The following is a 20,257-nucleotide window of genomic DNA, read 5'->3' on the forward strand; positions in this document are numbered from 1 at the left end:
AGCCCATCTCCCTTCTACATTCAAAATCCCCACCTAACCCATGTCAGTCATTCTGACTGTGGGATCTCCCAGCACCATCTCAGGGGTGGAAGGTGCAGGAGGTGGTTGAAGGGAGAGGTGAGAGGAGATGGGCCTTGTCTCCCTTCCTGTCTGCCTGGGACTCAAGGAGTTAGATAAAGATTCCACCTTAAACAGAGTTATGACCCTGGAAATTCACTGTCACGGGGGGGGGGGGGGGGAGGCCTCGAGGGGGCTCCCTTCCACCGGACCAGTCTGCCCAGCTCCCTTCTCTGCGGTGTGCTGGCCCACATGTCCCCCCGGGGCAGCTCTCGGGGTCTCTGGCCTGCCAGGAGGAGATCGGGGATCCCAAGGGAAGTTCTGGAAAGAACATGGGGGAGGCAAGGACAGCTTTTTGACAATGCTGCCTTGCCTGTACTTTGAAACGTATCACACATGCACCATGAATCCAAACGGAAGAAATGGAAAACAAACAGCGAAAGGAAAGAGAATTTTTGTGGGCAAGACAGGTTGCAGCCCTGGATGAGTCTGTCCTCTCTCTCCAGCCCGAGCAGGCTGCAGAGGCTTCGGCAAACAAAACACCAGCAGCGACCCACACCTGCCCCCCCGCCAACAATTAAGGTAAAATCTGTCCTCAAACCCTCTTCTAGGAGAAAGGAGGAGAGCCAGGAGACTGTCCTCTCCTCTTTCTTCCTGACACTGAGGTTTCTCTGAGGGTTTTGAAGTTTCTCTTGTGACAAAACATGGCGGGGGTCAGGGGGGAAGTTCTGTACCGACAAAGGAACGATAACAACAATAATAATCCGGTAAAAAATAAAAGCTTCAGCAGAACCATGATAACAGTCTTCTTGTCTGCCTGTTCATTTTTTTCTAACTGTGCAAAACTTAAAAAATAAATCAAACACACTCACTCATACACGCGCTCACACATACACTCGCTTGCATTCAGCAAATCTGTTAAATATGTTTGTGTCTCTCACCTCCCCAACCCCTCATGTGTGCAAATACATCTCAGTGGCCGTGGAGCCTCCTCCGCCTGCCTCCCACGTGCTTGCTTTCTGGCCAAGGCCCGTGGCTTCTTGGGAGGAAATAAAATGGTCAAGGGTAGAAATCCCATGCTCCTCACCTGGCACTTTATCTGCCAAACCTTTGGTTATTTTTCTCCCTTGGCGTGTGTCTCATCCCCATCCTCCCCTTCCTGTTGTTAGGCTACTTGTGTTTTGTCCCCATTTGTCCTCCTTGGCGCCACATAATGCCCTGCTGTGGGTCACCTCCACCCAGCCTCTAGTCCAGTCCAGGCCGCTTTCGGCCAGTGACCACCCTGGTTTCCTACAGACAGGTGGCTCTCCTTCCATCCACCCGTGCTCAGCATGGAAAGCTAGCGTTGAAATGTCCTGAAGCTGCGATGAATGAGCAAGGGTGGAGAAGGGAAACGCTTCACAGTCCCCTACATAGGACAAGGAATCCTTCTGAGCTCTCTGCCTACTTCTGGGGCAGACACACCCACGTACGCACACGCGTGCACACACACACACACACACACTCACTCACACGTGCACACATATTCAGACCCGAAGGGGCTAGCGTTCTTAAAAGTACAGGGTGCTCCATAGACTTTGCTGGAAATGGAGCGGTTCCTTCCTCTTTCCAATGGGGGCTCATTTTGAGTGGATTGCAGGGAATAACGTCTGATGCTCGGGGAGTGAAGGCAAGACTGGAACCCTCACCCATAACCACACCTTAGATGATGCTTCTCCTCGTCTCCCAGAGTGGTGTACAACTAGCCACCAAGGCTGCCAGGAGAGAATCTTGTTTATGGTGGGAAACTGGGTCAGATGGCATCTAAGGTCCCTTCAGGATTAAGGTTTCCATGACCCTCTGTTAGACCGTCTCTTACCACAGCCCCTGCTCACCCATGTCTCAGCACACATTTGCCTGACAAGCTGAGATGATCCATCCAGAGATGGAGGGACAGATGGAGAAACAGACGCCAGGGCTGAGGTCCATTGTATATCTCTTCTGTCGCTGCTGGCCACGTCCTTCAGCTAGAGTTCTCGGTCCGTCCCGGACATGGCAAGCTGGGGGCTGAGTTTGGCTGGCATTTTGGTTTGGCTCCATGAGGCTGTGCTTGAGTGTGATTCTTTCCATAATGACTGGGGAGGAGGTGAGGAAGGGCAGTGACTGAGGAGACAGAGGATGTTGAAGGAGTCATCGCCAAGGAGGTCTGGACAGTGGAATGACAAAGTCATCTGCGTAGCAATGGCACCAGGCTCTGCAGGGGGGGGCGGGGGCTCAGCTCTCTGCCCCAGCATTCTCTAGAGTTCTCAGGAAGGGTGGTGAGGACGGAGCCATAAAGGCGGCTGGAGGTAGAATCTCCTGGATGTACTCTGCATTTTACATTGACCCTTGATGAGCGCCAACCAAGGAGGATGCAGGTGCTTTCTCTGGACAGCATCGAAGATCTGGCAATCGATCAGACCCATGACCATGGGCGTGCTTCACTTGCACTTGGGGGGGGGGGGCGTGAATGAAAAACAAATTCTGCTTCCAGGATGGATGCAACTCTCTTTCCCTTTCTCCCCCTCCATGTTATGTTTCTGCCCCTTTGAGCCAGACCAGAAGGTCTGGAGGCTCTCCATCGTGGAAGGTAACTGCTGTTTCTCCTGTCTGGCTTTCCACAGACAGGGGAGGAGAGGGGACAGGCAGGTCCCTAGGAGCACTTGGAAGGGCTCCAAGAAGACCGGAAGGGGACCAGGAAGCCTCGGGACACCAACACAACAAGTGAGAGGCAGCTTGAAAAGCACCTCCCAGCTCCTCACCCCTGCCCCCACTCTGGCCATGCAGGAGCTGTGGCCTTTCTCACAGTTACAACAGAGCCACACACGGACAGACCCCCTGGAGGTGGAAATGTGAGAAGGGAGAGAGCCAGGTGATGTCTTCCCAGTGAAGATAATACTGAGCTCATTGCCTCTTCCCTAGACCAAGGTCCGGCCCAGCGTGCGAGGGGAGAGCAGCAGCACAGGAACGTCCTCTCTCTGCGGCTCCTTGGCCATCTTTCGGGCCCCGCTGCTGACGCCTGGGCTCACCCGGTAAAGAGAGCCCCTCTGGTATCTTCTGGCTGGGCCCCTCGCCTGAGCCTGGCCATCCTGGACTAACTGAGGGGTGGCGGTGTGGTTCGGTCATGTTGGCAGAGCAACTGAGAGAGAAGGGATGCAGGGAGAAGGGAGAGACGCAAAGAGGCGGAGAGAGAGACAGCGCTGCTCAGGGGATGCTGCTGACGCCAGTCGGAACTTGCACTTGGTAAAGATGATAATCTAGACTGAGGCACGGCTTGGTGTGTCCCTCCCCCCAGGGGCCCTGGAAGGACGGTTCTCAGCTGTCTAAGCTCATGAGGGTTATGACTTGTTCTAGTTTGTAGGCCAGTTTCTGCTTCCCACACTGGTCGTCATGGTCCAGAGGTCCGAGGATCTGTTGAAGGGCCAAGAACAGGGGGGTTACGAGTCTGTGCGTTCACGTTCGCGTTCTTGGGGCGGGTGCGGTCAGGCTTGGGAAGCCATGTGTATGTGCAGATGCACGCGGAACGTTGCTGGGTCAGCAGGCAGCCTGGCTAACTGGCTAACGCGGGCGCGGGGTGCAGTGTGTGGGTAGCCCTGTGTCAGTGAGCTCAGGGTGTCAGCACCTACATCAGCATGTCTGAATAAATGTGTGCACTTCACTGTCCACGGAAGACAGCTGGCAGTGGGCCGAAGACACCTGTGCAAAGATGTGCCAGTGACCTGCAGGTTAACAAGTGACCCCTGTAAAGTCCGGTGCCCTGTGTCTCTGGGGAATGGGACCTCACAGATATTAAGAAATCCCACCCTTCATCCAAAAAAAGGAATATCTTCCTTATCAGCATCACGAAGCCCCACGTCCCACATTTAGAAAGTCGTTTGGCTTCACTGTGCATTATCAAACAAATATCCTTCAAAGAGCCCTATCTCAAGCTTTCCTGGTCATCAGCACCTCATGACAAAGTCTGCCAAAGCCTTTTCTGAGATCAGATGGTTGGTTGAGGACAGTGACGGTGAGCAACTGTGGAACACGATGGAAAATGTGTTAGAATATGACTCAGACTCAGGAGATACGGGATTGAATAACCAGTTTCTAGCGAGGTGATCTGGGGCAAAACATGTCACCTCTCTGAACCCTCACTGCCTCGTCTGTAAAATGGGGGAACTATTGGTCCCCGCGTGGGCTGCTCCAGTGCAGAGGACAGAGTCACAGAACACACGTGTGTGCCCTTCCCACAAAGTCTGCTCCACAAGGGGTGCGTGAGACAAACAGGCATGCTCGTGCCGGTGCTGGGGCTGAGGGGCAGGGAGGCGGAGGAGGGTGAAGGCTCGAAGGGAGGCTCCTAGAGCCTTGGATTTCTTGGCCCACTTAGTGCAGTTTTAATGGGGGAGACCAAGATGGGATTGCCAACTTCTTAGCTGGCCAAGAACTGCCGGTTACTGGCACCAGCATTTCACGAGGATGGGACATTTTCATACCACGAGCAGATGAGTGTCCTTGTAGACTAAAGGGCAGTCCTTCCAAGATGAGGCCGTTACACTCCCACCCTAACACACTCCGCATCGTCCTTACTTCTCTCACGTGGCCACAGACAGGTGAAAACTTTGCCCCAGACCAGCAATGGCCTGCAGTCTCCGTCCCTCCCCTGAGGGACTCACGGCTGGCTTCCCCTGCACTTGGCGTTCATAGCACTATGCTGCTCGTGGCCTGCTGGGACTCCCTCCTTAGCCTGGGGTTCCTAGACCCTCTCTCAGTGACAAGATAGAGAGGAGGCAGAGAAGGGGGGCACTGGCTTTAGCTCCTGTTACCACCTTCTGCTCAAGGAGAAGGTGGTTATGCTGCTGCTCAGACAGAGGGAGCCTGGATTCTGAACCCACTTGGGCTAAGCCTGCATGACTAAGAAATCTGGAAGCACCTCTGTACTGGCCAGGAAGAAGGCAGTGTCTGCAGTGGCAATGACCCCAGGTGAGATTTTCCACCTGGGGAACACAGCAAGTAAAATAGATGCCATTCCACTCTGCTCTGTATCTGTTCTGTTCTGATCCTGTCCCATCCTGTCCTGTCCTATCCCGTCCTGTCCTGTTCTATCCCACCATACCATACCATACCATTCAGCCTGCCATGAGAGTGGGAAACTGCTTGTTTAAAGAGGATTAGATCAGAGAGTGAAAAGGGAAAAATAAAAGGAGGGACAAGCAGGGAAGAAATAAGAATTTTAAAAAGAAAAGGAAAGAAACAGACACTTTATCTAAATATCTGAGAACGGGATTAATGCGGAATTTACAGAATGGGGCATTCCTACGATCCCCATCTGTGGCACAGAGCCCCCAAATCCAGGGCGACAGACAGCTTCCCCAGCAGACACAGAGCGTGGTCTGGGGTTCCCGTGCTCTTGTGCACAGAGATTGCCACAGGCGGGGATTTTTCCATAGCTTCCCTGTCCTTCCCAGCAGGCGCCGGGCAGGGTGGGCTCACCTCCTCGCTGTACTTGCCCACGTAGGAGAAGATCTCCGAGAGTGCGCTCATGGCGTTGAACTCATTCATGTGCATCCGGGACTGCTCGGCCAGGTATGCGTTCATGTCCTGGTCGCTGATGGCCGGCATCTTCCCGATGTCCGAGTAATACCTACCAGGGAAGGGAGTGCGGAAGAAAGGAGCTGGAGCCGTGCACGCACGAGTCGAGGACAGATGGATCCTCCCAGCACTGGGGCCAGTGGATGCCTGTGCGTGATCCCCTGGGGACCTGGTGGGCTCTCTCCCGCGTGTGCTTCAGGGTCTGGCCCCGGAGAGCCCCTCTACAGCTCTGGATGCAGGGGGCGCAGAGGGAAGGGATGTGGCCCAGACCTGGGCAGAGGGTGAACTGGGCTGGAAGCAGGACTACGGAAGAGCCCTCTCCTGCATGGGCCTTGCTCCCGGCCACCAAAGTGTGGTCCAGTATGTCTCTGGTGTCCTTCTGACCCCTTCTCCCACAGACGCAAGGGCTGTCCCCCCCCCCCCCCGCCCCCAGTGCCCAAAGGCTCTTCGAAGCAGTTGCTCTGCCTCGATGCCCTCCCCTCTCTGGGGGGTTACCCGGGAGAAGGGCGGGGCCGGGGGCTGCTTGGGGAGAGAGGCTGGCAGAAGGCAATCAGTCACTGTCACTTGCAGCTGTGTGCTGCTGTCAATGGGCTAATTAGATGCCAGCATTTACATTTTTAATTTCTGCAATTTGACATTTTGTGCGGCAAACCCCAACCTCTCCGCCAGAGGGGAGTGGCGCGGCTTCCTAATGAGGAAGAGAAGGGCCCCGGTGCCCCCCAGAGACAGCTATACCCCCCTCCCCAGCTGCCTGCTCACTGTGGGCCACATAAAAGGGGCCAGGGACCTACAAAAGCAGGGAGCCATCAGGGCAGCGGGGGAGCACCCAGGAGTCTCGGTCATCCCAGCTCGGCCTGCAGCTGAATGCTTACGGCTTCGGAGCCGGTGAAAGCAAGCCTGAGCATCTAGAACAGAGGAGGGTGATGGGATCACCGGGGTGGGGGGTGGGGGTTGCAGGGACCAGGCTGAGGCACGTGGGGCACTGGCGAGCTGTGTAGGCGCAGGTACCAGTGACAGGCCCTGGGCAGTCTCAGAACTGGGCTTGACCAGGCGAGTGTAGTGGCATCTTCGGGGGCTCTGGAACAGTCTCACCCTGGCCCGAATCCCTCAGTGCACCGAGACCATGAATCCATAGATCCTCTGCCATGCCCACACCTCCACCTCCCCCAGTCCAGGCCGAGGAGTTCGGGGACAGCCCGGCACACGTGGCACTCTTGTGTTCCTCGAGCCATCACGCTCAGAGGCTCGCAGTGGGATGCCAGTTCAATCTGCTGCCAGAGCATTCCTGGGCCAGTGAGGGCGGTGATGGCCACCCTGCCCCAAGCCACGGCCTTGCTGTGACCGCAGACCGTCGTTCATTCTGGAAACCTTCCGAGGGAGGCAGAGGGAGGGAGATGAAAGCAGAGAGCGCTGGCAAGGGAGGGAGCCGGTCGGAGGGGGCCTCCTCTGACCTCAGAAAGCCAGCCACACACAGACACGCTCGCCAACTGCTTTGTTGAGCTGATTGCATTTTGGCGGGAGGTCTGGGCCTGGGGACAAGAGTGTAATGGAATGACCTTTCTCAGAGGAGCCTGCGGCCTCAGAGGAGGCCGGCCTGCCCCCTGCCTCACCTGGACTTCATCCTTCACAACCTTCGTCTAGTGTGGGTGCCCCCCACCCCCACCGCTTCTCACATTCAGTGCCCTCCGTTCCCTGTCCTGGTGCAATTTGGTTCCTTCACTCCATCCCAGATGGGCCCACTCTCTTCCAGACCTGCGGTCCACCCCCTAAACATCCTCAGATTCCTCAGGGTTCTGGGTGATTTAATGACATTCCAGGTATAAACGTTCCAGCGAGAGACTCGATTCATTGACACTATTTCTGGAAGGCAATAAATGCCAATGCTCCATTTTATAGTGGAGACCTAGGGCTTTCCGTGATGGTCCCACCCCCACCCCTCCTAAGGAGCTATGCACCATTGTCTCTTCACACTTGCCGAGGTACATGTGTTTGTGGGGTCAAGTGCTATGTCATCAGGTCATTTTGGGGAAAACCACGAACAGAGGACCTCCCTGGCTTCTCCACGGCCAGCAACCAGGCACATCTCTGCTAACATGCCTGGGTCCAGACCTTCCTCCCGACAGTTATACTCTGTCACCAGTAGATGGTCAGAGAGACTGGGGTGAAAAACCCAGGTCCTCACTGACAGGACATGACTGTCTTCAGAAGCAAAGACTCCTGCCATTTCTGACAGGAAACTACCTGTGAAACTTCTCACAGGTAGATGGATGGTCTGTCCTGCACCCTGCACCCTGAGATGCCTCCTGTGGGTCCAAGTTAGGGACCACTGTCTCCACCGCAAACAGCAGACGCCCAACACTCTGTCCCTTTAACATGGCTTGCCTTGGTGTGTGCCAGAAGCCAGTCCATTTCTCCAAAGAGAGAATTTACAAATGTGTCTGTGTGTGAGAAAGAGAGGGAGGGAGGGGTTGGGAGCGGAGTGGGGCGAGGGCAGGGGCTCCAACCTTCTCACCTGAAGAAATGGGTGGTGAGCCACCCGGATGGCTTTGCGTTATTCTAACAGTGAGGTCCTTTCTGCACAGAGTGGCCCAGTCTCTCCTCTGTTGCCTACCTGCGGAGGGCACTGGATTGGACCAATGCACACCTGAGGCCACACAGTAGCCCCTGAATGGACCAACCACATGTCTTCATCTTGAGCAAGTACTGAACAGCTGAGCTGAGTGGCCCCGGACAGCTCGATTTCCCAGATGAGTGTGGCGTTTGTGGTCCAGCTAACACTCTGCCTGGGTCTTGACCCCAGCCTTGCCTGGTGCTAGCCGGGACCATCCACCCAACAAGGCATGTGACCCTGCCTTGACCTCTCTTCGCTTCCATCCAGGGCTGTGCCCCACCTCTCTCCCTGGCCTTGTCAGCACCCCTTGAGCCCAGTAATGACCTTGCCCTGGATTCCCCGGCTGTGTGGGCAATTGCTTCCTTCTCAGCTCCCGCTGGGCTGGTCTTTGCGCCGGGCTCCGCCACTGAGAAGGCTTATTGATTGTGAAGAATGCAATTATGCCCCATATTCATGAGCTTCAAACAAGTATTCTTATCAGCAGGTTGTGCAGTGAGGAAGGGAGAGGTCAGCTTGGGCTCCTGTACTTGAACTTCCTCCCATGGGATTTCTGCCTGCAGGTGAGCCCCTTCAAAAGGGACTGACGCTTGGAAAGTCCCCCAAGACCACCCCCCGCTCCCAGCTGGCCAAGGTCCGGCCTGCTGACGAGGTCTGGGTCCCACCACCGGCCCTACTCAGCTTTCTTTGCTGAGTTTGTTCACATCAGATGGGATGCCAGTACCCTTGTGGGTCGTTGGGGAGCTGTTATAAAGGACAGGGCCCTGGAATGCTGAATGTCTCGCTGTCGGCCCGTCTGTAGCGGTCTGTCTGTGGGTTTCTAGGGGATGGGCCCAGTGAGTGATGGTGGGTGTCTCATCTCTGCCTTTGGATGGCTCCAGTGATCAAGAAGGTGGTCTCTAATGCCCTGAACTCTTAGAAGAACAAAGTTTTGTCATCCCTCCAAACACCTCGAGGATGAAGGTGTAGATATGAGAAGCATCTAGAGCCTGAAGGCCCCGCACAGAAATCTTTATCTCTGAGAACCTCTCACGGACCTCTCCAGGCCCAGCAGAATCAGGCTCTCACTCCCCCAGCCGCATGATCACAGCTCCACGGGGTTTGCTGAGGGCCTGTCTGTGTGTCCTCCTTGACCACGAGAGCCACAAGGGAAGGATCAAGTGTAATATATCCCGAGTGCCCCATACGCTTCTGATGGAGACCGTAAATGTTTGACCCATGGACTGATGAATAAGTTAATGAAATGTCTATACTTCACCTCTGGTATTGCTCCCAGGGTGAACTGTCACCATTTTATGTTTTGAATGGATGGCTTCCTAAGAGGCATTTTTAAATATTCAAAATTCTTAACCTTTTTCACACTGTGACACATGTGACAGATGGCCCTGAAATGTGTGGCACACCCCAGTCCGGTTCTGAGCGGGTCGGCTGCGATTCCGCTCCGCTCAGCCCTACCTGCAAAGCCCTGAGGGCAGGTGAGAAAGGCTAACGCGGCCACAGGAATAACCTTGAGCCTCCTCCAATTTAAGCAGAGAGGAAATCACCCCCCCCCCCCGACGTGCAAATTTTACTGCTATTGCTAATGAAATAGGAACTATAACTGGTCACGACACACTGTTCTCGGTGACTCTGTAAGAGGAGTGTAGCGGTTTAAGATGGCTACCGGGGGCCAGGAGGGCCTTTGCCCTTTCTCTAGATGTGGCCATAAGCAAAAGCCCGCATACTTGGACGGAGGCGGCAAGGACTGGGAGTGTGCAGTGGGAGATGCCAGCCAATAGCATTGTGGGTAAGCGCCGGCCATGAGAGGCTGGGTTCTACCGTCGTTCCTCTGAACTGCATGCTGCCGGTGCCTGTGGTGGGCCAAGGTGGGGGACCAGGCTTGCTGCGCACCCCGAGCGAGTTCTGTGCTGCTCGACTTCACCTTCCGGCAGGCAGACAACCTCGGAGGCCAGGCAACTCGCGAGTGACAGTGGAGTTCATCCATCCGTCACCAAGGGAAGAAGCACTCTAGACTTGATCTCCAGACCTGCTCACGCTGTGTCTCCCGATCCCTCCGTCCCTGTACTTCATCCCAGAATGAGAGGAGAAAGGGTTTGGGTGGGATCTCAAGCTAGTGAGAGATGACTCTCCCTAGAGTACCACCGGTTGCTAAGAAACTGGCGGGATAAGGAATGGAAACCATCAAGCCACTCCTAAAAATAACCAAATGGACTGGGGTTACTCATGACCTGTAGCAGCTGCGTGGCACAAATTTCATTTAGCACCAGGCGGAAGGAAGACCGTTAGCCCCGCGCACGCGTTATTCTCACCTCTGACTAGCTAGCCGTGTCCTGGGGAGGGTCCTCTCTGCAGGTGTTTCATAAACGCCTCCAGCCCTCCACACCCCTGCTTCCTCGCTCCCTGCCTGAGGTCCTAGTGCCGTGACCCGTGCTGGGATAACCAGAGCCCTGCTGTTGCCTTTCTCCTCTCTATCTTTGCTGAAGGGCCGGTGACCACAGGGGAGGGCTCGTTCCTGGCAGCTCTGCCTTCAGAAGAATGGGCCACCATCTATGTGGAGGGAGCTGAGAGCCTCTCCTAGTGACTCAGACATCAAGAGATACAAGGACACGAGAGCTCTCTCTCTCTGACGGCCAAGACTGATGCCCAGCACATGCATCAGCAGGAAGGGGTAGGGAGGATATCAAAGAACAGAGGGGAGAGGAAAAACAAAACTCAATGCTTTCTAGCAGAACTATGTTACTGAGGTGGCCAAGACTCCACTCTCTCTTAGTCCCTCTTTATAAGGGAAAGCAATTTTCAAGTAGGAAGATGGAGACTGTCTCTTTCCCATGGGTGAAATGATACTGTTCATTTTGTCTTCAGTTACTAAGTCAAGAACAATTTCTGGCATCTTTTACTCTTAATAAAGGCACCAAATCTGAGCTTCATGGTAACAAGAGAAAGGGACTCTAAAATCAGGACTGCCCTGTGGAGTTGTGCAGGCTGTTCACTGCACAGAGGTGCTTGGGCTGACAACCAGTCCATCATTCAACAAACCATGCACCTGGCTTGGAGTTACATCCTCCGCTAGGAAAGGGCACCTTCTTGAATTCACACAGAGGCACCACAGAGGTTGGCATAGGCCCCGACTAGAAGCATCACTGATGGTACAAAAGTAGGAGTTAGTTGAGTTTGGGGATCACCTCTCATCTTGGCCTTTCTGAATGTATATTTCTTCGCTTTCATGGGCAGAAAATGAGGTTCTAATCCTGTCCTCTTGGACACAGGACTACGGTGATGAATAAATAAATAAGGCTTTGGCTTGTTGCCTAGCTCAGGTGTTTGCTACCTGGAGCCGATTGGCCCAGACACACCATTAACGTTCTTTACCATGAGTTAGCTTTGCATGAAGACGGGCTCCCCAGCTTACAACTGGCCCTCCAGTCACAGGACAATGTGTGAGACCATGACTAAGGTCATGGCTACAATGGCTGAGAAAGCACTGCAGGGCACAGGGCATCAAGAGCTCATCTTGTGAGGGTCAAGGGTCTGGGGCAGTCAGAAGTGTCAGAATGAGAACGACATCCCCACAGAATGTGGAGAGAGGCTTACTGGATAGACAGCGACAGATGGGTAGAGGACTCCAGACTTCCTGTGCCAAGATGTTATTTGGTTCCTTGAGCGTTTGTTTGTTTGTTTGTTTGTTCTGTTTTGTTTTGGTGGGGGTTAGAGCAGGAACTGGATTTCCTTCCTGGGCCTGAAGGCGTTTCGGCCATTAAGATCTGGGACCCTCCATGCAGGGAAGCCGAGCACAGAGGCTATGTCCAGCCAGGTTCCCTGGGGTCTTGTTTCAGCTGACAATACCACTGGGGACGTGCGGGTGTGGGTATTGCCAATTGCAGGATCGGGCTCTGTGAATGACCCGTCCGTAAGCACCAGCCCATTTTGGAGGCGAGGGGACCCCAAATCAAGGGCAGTTGCCTGCTCAGCAAGGGGTCCTACCTTGGCTCCCGGGCCCAGCACTCACCTCTCCACCCAGTTCTTGTAGCTGGGGATGTCCTTGGCATAGAGCAGCTTGTTGGAAGGGGAGTCCTTGCCCAGTCGGTGCTCTGATGTGGAGCAGGAGTCCATGAAGGTCTGGGCCACCACGGAGAGGCAGGCGTCCGTGATGCTGTTCTTATGGATGTCAAACACAAACTGAGGGTTCTTGATCATGTTGACCCAAAACCGCAGGGGTAGGCTGTGTGGAGGGAAGAGGCAGATGGTCAGGAAGAGAGGGCAGGGGGTGTGGCGTGGCCTGGAGAGTTCTCTGGGGAAAGAGAAAAGGCTGAGAACCGATTGTTCTTAAAAGCAAAGCCTATGCCACTAATACCTGCCAGGAAACTGAGGATCAGCAAGGCTGACTACTCCACCCACAGCTCAAATGTTGATGGGCACTGGGGAGGGCTTGATGCCCAGCCTGAAGACTGCAGGACTACAACCTTCCCTGGCAGCACAAGGCTTGGGCTCAGAGGCAGCCAGTGTGGGTGCTATAAAGTGGAGTTTCTGACTCTATTCCACTGTCCACCCCCTATGCCGGATATAATGCACATCCAATCGGCAAACCTTAAAGAATAGCCTGGAATACAGGCTTTGTATCTTATTCTCTGCCATCCACGGTATGACCCGGAAGAGAGCACATCCTTCCTCCCTGCCTGACAGCACAGTTTGACCCTACGTGGTGAAGGCACTGGGGCTGAGCAGTTGAAGTGTAGCTAATTTCTCCTCCCTGAGCCGGCGTGCTTAGAAACCCACATTCACAGACCTTCATCTGTCCCCTTGTGTTTCCCTCCCTCTTTCTTGCACTGAGCGCCTACTGCATACCAGGCAGCACGCTAACAACTGGGGATACAGTGGGAACGGGACACATCCTCTGCCCTCAAGAAGCCAGCTTTCTGGTGGGTTCGTGGGGGAGTCAGGCCTGCCACCAAGTATGTGCTCTGAGAGCTATCAGTGCTGGAACCCAAGGACAGGCAGGGTCTGATGTGGGACACAGGGAGGCGTCACCGAGTCTATGCAGAGGGAAGTGTTCAGAAAGTCTTCACGGAGGGAAAGACACTAGATGGTCTGAGTTTTAAAGACACAGATGCATTCCTTAGCTGGAGTAACCTGGAGGAAGCAGGAGAGGAGTCACCTCAACCAAGCCAAAGAGGAGAAAAACTGCAGTGTGGTCTGATAAACACAAGTCACGCTCTCTGTTGCCAGAAAGGGAGGTTGGGAGAGACCTGTCCCCTGTCCCCTTTGGCCACACTCTGCCGGCTCTCGCATCCTGTGGCTTCCATCCGGCCTACTGAGATGCAGGTAAGGAAGCGGGATGGCACCAAGCAAGGGATCGCTTTCTTCCCTCCCTCTGCCCCCCACCTCCTCCTCACCTCCTGCCTTCTGCCCTGAAGTTTTATTGCTTTGGTAGCTGTTCTCACTGTTGGTAATAGTTACAGCGTTCCTATGTGTTTGACTCGCCTCTTGAAACTTCAGCGCTTTGAATTACTTACTTCAATCTGGCGAGTACAATACATTTCTATTTGTTGCATCTCCCAGTGGCTGGTACCTCCATACAACAGATGCTGAACTACAGTAAGACCTCATATTCAAGACTGCCGATCGACCAGCAAGTATTACGTTCCTACAAAATGTGCAGCACAGGACTGTCAGATCTCGGGCAGCACTGAGATCTGACAACGTTAAGTGGCACTTGTTTCGTCCTTTGAAATAGGGACTAGGAAATAAGGGGGTGACACAGAACGTTGCAACACACGGTGAAAGTCAGGGTCATCATAGCTGCCCAGGGGAGACCGTGACAGCTGGGGTCAGAGCCCTGCACGGACTCCAGGCTGCTCCGCCCATGGGGTCTGTCCACACCTTCCTGTTTCTGGGCGTCTCATCCAGAAGACGGTCTCGGGGAGTCTAATGTCTGCTACACAGTCGTTTCCCTTGCTTACGCCACTTGTGCTGACAGGCAAATCAAACGGGGGCACCGGGGCACCACACCGAGGCTCCTGCCTAATGAAATATTAGCATATTATTAACATTGGTGGTGGCACTAATCTCTGGTTGATTGCAGCCACTCAGGCTAAATGAGCAGGAGGTTTATTTCAAAGAGAAAAGGTAGGGGAACGTGGAGGAAGCGGGTGGGGAGAAGGTGAGTTACAACTCTGGCCAGGAATCGAGCAATCATCTTTTTGTTTACTCAGGGACGATGAACTCTAAGTCATGATGCAGATCTCATAATTCCCAGACGAACTGCTTCTTGCCTGGGCAGTGAGCAGGGTCAGGGGGCACATGTCCTTGGGTGAGAGAACTCGAGCCGGGTACTGCGGACGACCGCCCTGGGGTTCCTTGTGATGACACCAGAGTACTGGGAGGAGCTGGTGTGAAGGGAAGGTTGGCCCCACGCCAAGGGCATTATGGCATCCTTGGAGGGCGGCAGGGGGCGGGGTGCTCACCCCAGCCAAAGTATGGGCTGAAGACGAATGATTTAGATACCATTTCAGGTGGTCTGCTGGTAAGGGGCTACGAGGGCATGTAGGGGTGTTTGAGTGTTTTGGAAATACCAGCCCTCCACAGCCAGGCCCAAGAGCTGGGCTGGGCAGAGCATTCTTTGTGTTGTGGAGTCTGCTAACATTCAGATGAGGTGGGGAGTAGGAAGACTGACTGGCAGGGAGAAGCAGACTGGGTAGGTCAGGGACATGGCCCACGGAACGGCTTTGCAGAGCCGCGCTAAGAGGATGGGCAGAACTCACAGCACTCTTACCCAGACCAGGCTGGCAGGCCTTCAGCAGGGAAGAGCCTTCACCCCGTGCCCCTGAGGAATCCGGAGTCTAACCGTCTTATTTCAGAAAGGGTGCAGGAACTCGGCAGTGCAAGATCTCTCACCCAGAATTAATGGGGGCGTAAACCCAACTCTTTAGTGCTATGGTCCAAACCTCTGTTCCTGCCCGCATTTCCAGTTTCAGCAGAGATCGCACTACTCTTCAGGCGAAAGAGAGGAGAAGCCAGAGCAGATGACGTTAAGTGAGGTTTTAGTGCCACTTCTGACTCCTGCCGTGATCCGTGTTTGGTCTGGGGCTCCAGGCTGGCTGCCGGGGTGCCTGGCCGAGCCCTAGAGCCGGGCCCGTCCCGGCTGTCGGCCGCAGGTGCTGGGCAGCAGGCTTGTGCTGCCTTGGAAGAACGTTCTGGGGAAGAACAACCTGGGACAGGGACTGTCGAAAAGCTCCAGGGAGGCAATTCTGGAACTGATGGGACCAAATACAAGCCGGCCTGGCCTGAGACAGAGCCCTCAGATAGAGACCACCTTGGTCCTACATCTTCATCAATATTTATCGAGCCACGGCTTTGTGCGAGGTTCCACACCAAGTGCTGAATACTGATGTCTGACCTTGCAGCCGCAAATGGAAACACAGAGTATACACCCACGAAGGGAAAGGAGGGCCTCTGTTCAAGGACACAGGAACCACAGTGGAGACATCTAGGGTGTCAGGGCTCAGAGAGTCCTGCTTCCTCAAAGCAGGACAAAGCAGGTATGGGAAGGTCTCTTCCCCAAGGGGAGTTGGGGAGACGAGTCTGGCAGAAGGGAAGACCCTTGCTTCTCGAATAGAACGGAAACACACCTTTTGTTCGCCTAGACGACTCTCAGGTCACAACCGTGCTTGAGGTGCTGCCTCTAGAATTGGTTGCATGCGTGCATCTTCGGCCTCCCTGTCCCAACAGCCACCTGCCTGTCTCTTACCCACGCCTGTCAGCCCACCGAGGGCGGTGGCCGTGCCTGACCGTGTGTGCACACACCAGGCACAGTGTCGGGCATACTCTGGGTGTGACAGGGGTCTGGTGGCAACATTTGGCGCGTTAAGTTTTCGCTCACTTACTTGGTTCAATAAGTGTCTGCAACCTGCCCGACTGATGGATAGGAAACAAGGATGCTTTGGGTGGAGGGAAGTGAGAGAGGAAGCCAGCGCGGACGCAGTAGGAGAGGGCAGGGAGGCCCAGACGCAGGGCCTGCTCCGGGTCCCTGCGGAGGAAGCGGGGGCGGCGGCCTCCCTCACCAGTTGCTCTTCCAGGTGTGGCGGACGTGCGGGTCGTGGATGCCGTGTTTGTCGGCCTGTTCGTCCAGGAAGTCGAACATGTACTTGATGGCCAGGGGCAGGGCCGAGCCCCGGTGCGCCGTGCTGAAGATGGTCTCGAACAGGTCGTCCACAAACTTCTGCAGCGTGCCCTGCGGAGGGGGACTGGTTCAGAACACAGCTCCACCCAGGGAGCTCTCAGGACAGGGTCTCGGATCTGCCCGGCAGACCAGGAGAGGGGCAGGGAGGGCAGGGGGCGTGGCCTGCTGGGGAGGGGGAGAGCGGGGAGGCCGGGCAAGTGCCTGCATCAAGTCTCCCACCGTCTTCACCTTCCTCCAACAGCTTTAAATTTCCCGTGCACGTGGAAAATAGACATAATGCTGATGACTGGACCTAAGCGAGCCTTCCTCTGCCAACAACATGGGTTGGTTTAACACCCTTTGGTGGTGTTATTTTAGCACTTTTCACAAATGCTAACGAACAACTCACTCGGTCAGAGCAGACAAACACAATCTGCTGGTTTTGTTTGGGCATCATTCACGCTGGCTGATGAGCAGTTACACAGTCAGCTCTGCAGAGCTCAGAGCGGAGGCCAGCCTCACAAGCGAAGGGCTGAGCGCAGGCACACAATGTTCCCAGAACCGGGATCAGAAATGGTGCCTGGAAGGGCGCCTGGGTGGCTCGGTCGGTTGAGCGTCCGACTTCGGCTCAGGTCACGATCTCGCGGTCCGTGAGTTCGAGCCCCGCGTCGGGCTCTGGGCTGACCGCTCGGAGCCTGGAGCCTGCTTCGGATTCTGTGTCTCCCTCTCTCTCTCTGCCCCTCCCCCGCTCATGCTCTGTCTCTCTCTGTCTCAAAAATAAATAAAAACATTAAAAAAAAGAAGAAATGGTGCCTGGAAAGTCACTGATGGAGCCCCACTTTGCCTCATTGGGGTTGTATGTGACACCCTTGAGAAGGAGGCATTCTCTCACAGGCATGACAGAAGAACACGAACAGATGTGGCTAGTGTCTCCATATTTGGGAACGGGGCACAGAGCAGGATGGAAGCAGTGCTTTGGGCTGCACACCGATGCACGCGTGGGGCTTGCCTGAAGCGCGAGGTTGAGGATTCTGAGTTTCGGTGCTGGGAAAGAGCACTGGGGCTGAGTGGATAACGGGTGGGGCGAGCACAGATGCTAGGCATCCGCCAGCTTGGCATTTCTGTGGGCTGACGACGTTCCTTCCCACACCCCACACGTGCCCCGAAGCCCGTCTGAAGCCCCATACCTTCGTGGCCAGCAGACGCGTCAGATAGATTTCAGACACCATCTTGCTCCCCCGGTCGCCCTCCTTCTGGTCCCCGTGCTCGTGGTTCTTCACCAGATGCCACATCTTGACTCCGCTCTCCAGGTCGGGGGTGATCATGGGTGTGCGCGAGCGGAGGCTGTCAGGACTGCCGGTGTATCGGATCATGTTTTCTGCCAAGGCAATGACCCCGCGTGTGTGAGGCCCTTCCGTGACCCATCACACGCCCCCCATTCCGGCCGTGGCCAATACCGTCTGATCCTGCCTGCAATCTGCGGGTGCTGCTGGCTGCCTGCCTTGCGTCGGTCCATTCCCTGCGAGTGGGATGCTTTTCCCGCCACGTCCGGGAAGCCCTCCGCGGCTACTTGGCCCGCTGAGATTCCTCCCCCTCCTGTACCTGCATCTCTCCAGCCCTTAATTCTTCAATTTGTAAGACTATCAGCCTGTCCGTCATTACACTTTTCCTGGTAAGGGTTCTGAGGTGATGTCTCAGGACGTGTGCTGTGTTTCCCTTAATGCCGTGGAGCAGCCGAGTGATCACCTTGTCACCTGCTTACCTGCATCCTCCCGTCTGGCCTGGGCCAGATCTTCCCACTGGCTTGCTGTGGGCTGTGGCGAAATGGGTGTGGAGCAGAAAAGGTCCTACTGTGTGCGGGCACCACTGTATGTTTACTACTGACTTTTCACAGTGATCCTGGGGAATTGGTCATTTTTTCCTCTCCAGTTTTGTTGGTAAGAGAACCAGGTCTTACGGCGGTCAGGCAGCTGGCCCCAAAGCACACAGGTGGAGGCAGAACAGGGCTGCACCGGGGGACCCCGGCCCGGACCCAGCATCCTCTCCCCACCCCACACCCCGGAGCTGGAGCCCTGGGTCTGCACCTTCCCTCAGCCGCTTCATAACCGTGTGACCTTTACGTGTTGTGTAGCTTCTGAGCATCTGAGTTATAATTTGCTAATCTGCATAATAGGGGGAAATAATAATTATTTAATTCGCTGATTGTCACGAACATGACGTGCGATAATGAAGACCACAAAAAATGAAAGCACCGCGTCGTAGACTGTGGGGTGCTCGTGAAGGTTAGATTTTCTTCTTGTTTTCAAGGCTGAAGGTCCTGTTCCTGCGCCAGAGTTCCAGAACGAGGAGACTCCTCCCCATTTGGGCTCTCCCCAGCCGTGGTCAGCCTGCCCGCCTCCCTCTCCCCCTCCCTGTGCGGGGGTCCAGTGTTGTTCAGCGGTGCTGTTAATGTGACGATCCTCACAACAAGCTCGGGCATCCTCTCCTCCCCAGGACGATTGGCAGAACTCACCATATTTACTTGCCGAGGTCCTGGAGACTGTGGAGTTGTTCACGGCATTGTAGGCTGTCACCTGCTTGGACACTAAAGCCACCACAGAACCATCTGGCACCTACAAGGAAAAGGCTTACAAGAGACTGGGCACAGAAACTCTGCCCCCTGAGGAAATAAGGACAACAGGAATTTACTTGGATCTCGGGGGCAATCAGTGCCTCACCAAGAACAGGGGGGCTTTGGAGGCGGTCAGCTTTCTTCGATGAAACAAGACAGACCTGAACGCTGAATAGCATCCTACGCCGTGGCTAACTCTTAGAGCAACTCTGGCAAGAGCGTCTCACCAGCACCCTCCATCCCGATGCTTCCCTGGGAGAGCACCCGGCCTTACGCCCCAGGGATCATGCAAGAAAGGCCTTTTCTTGCAGACTTGCCCATACCCCGCCGGAAGCACACCCTGCCAGAAGTGCGCATATTGGCATCCCATTTCCAAAGAGGTCAAGGTTTCCTGGCTGACGGACACCAAGTTTCCCTGGGTCGCTAAGGGATCAGAAGTGCCGGTGGAGAGGTGGCTGCAGGGCTTGGTGTCCGGCCTCAGGGTGACCCTCTCCTTCAAGGACTGAGACTCTGAGGGAACGGCAGGTTACCAGCCCCATCCCTCCTGTGCAGTCACCCCACCTGGTAATGAGCCAGCGTGTTCAGTCTCTTCCAGTCATTCTCAATCTTGGTGGTGATGTCTTCATCCTGTAGGATCATCCTCGCCCCGCTTCCTTGTCGCCACTCTGTAGGGAGAGCAGATGCATCTCAGAGAGGCCCTCGGGCCCCTGTGCTCCCAAGGACAGCTCCCTGCGGTGCTCCCAAGGACCCCTGTGCAGGCAGCTACAATGCATGATCTCCAGGGTGCATCCGTGGACCAACAGGTGTTACGAGACACTCCCTGAAGAGGGGTGCAGAAGCTCTCAGTGCAGAGGCGCCCTGGGTTCCAGCCCCGGTTCTCATCCCAACGCACTGTGTGCCACAAGTGGGATAACATCCCCTGTCCTCCCCTGCTCACCTGTCCGCTGCGAGCGGCCACATCCGTGAGCAGTGCTTATAAAAACTGGCTGAGTGAATGAGGCAGGTCAAAGCATTTAAGAACGCTAAGTAAATGCCAGGCGGCATCATCACCGCCACAGGCTCATTTGCTCGATTGCAAGGTCTCAGAGCTAAGGAGAGGCTGCAGGTTCAGTCTCTGTGCACCCTGGTCCTGTTGCAGGGCTGTGTCCTGCACCTGAAAGCTGGGAGGTAGGTCGCACCCTTGGCAGGGAGTCCGGGTAAATGCACGTGGAGGGATCAGCAAAACCCATTCTCGTGC

At 55.1% G+C, this 20,257-nt stretch overlaps 1 protein-coding gene across 5 annotated transcripts in view; it reads right to left on the reverse strand.

Moving 5' to 3' along the window:
- Positions 1-241: 241 nt before the first annotated feature.
- PLXNA4 (plexin A4) overlaps positions 242-20,257 on the reverse strand; it is a 588,877-nt gene continuing 568,861 nt past the window's right edge. For all 5 annotated transcript variants that reach the window (XM_042924932.1, XM_042924950.1, XM_042924959.1 and 2 more), the window contains 7 exons: positions 19,582-19,685; positions 18,922-19,021; positions 17,597-17,787; positions 16,312-16,481; positions 12,261-12,473; positions 5,548-5,698; positions 242-3,486 (listed from right to left, as the gene is read on the reverse strand). In XM_042924932.1, coding sequence (XP_042780866.1) covers positions 3,391-3,486; positions 5,548-5,698; positions 12,261-12,473; positions 16,312-16,481; positions 17,597-17,787; positions 18,922-19,021; positions 19,582-19,685 — 1,025 coding nt within the window. In that variant the 3' untranslated portion in view covers positions 242-3,390. The remainder of the gene's footprint in view (positions 3,487-5,547; positions 5,699-12,260; positions 12,474-16,311; positions 16,482-17,596; positions 17,788-18,921; positions 19,022-19,581; positions 19,686-20,257) is intronic.

Source organism: Panthera leo, chromosome A2, assembly GCF_018350215.1.
Source record: "Panthera leo isolate Ple1 chromosome A2, P.leo_Ple1_pat1.1, whole genome shotgun sequence".
Lineage (NCBI taxonomy): Eukaryota > Metazoa > Chordata > Mammalia > Carnivora > Felidae > Panthera > Panthera leo.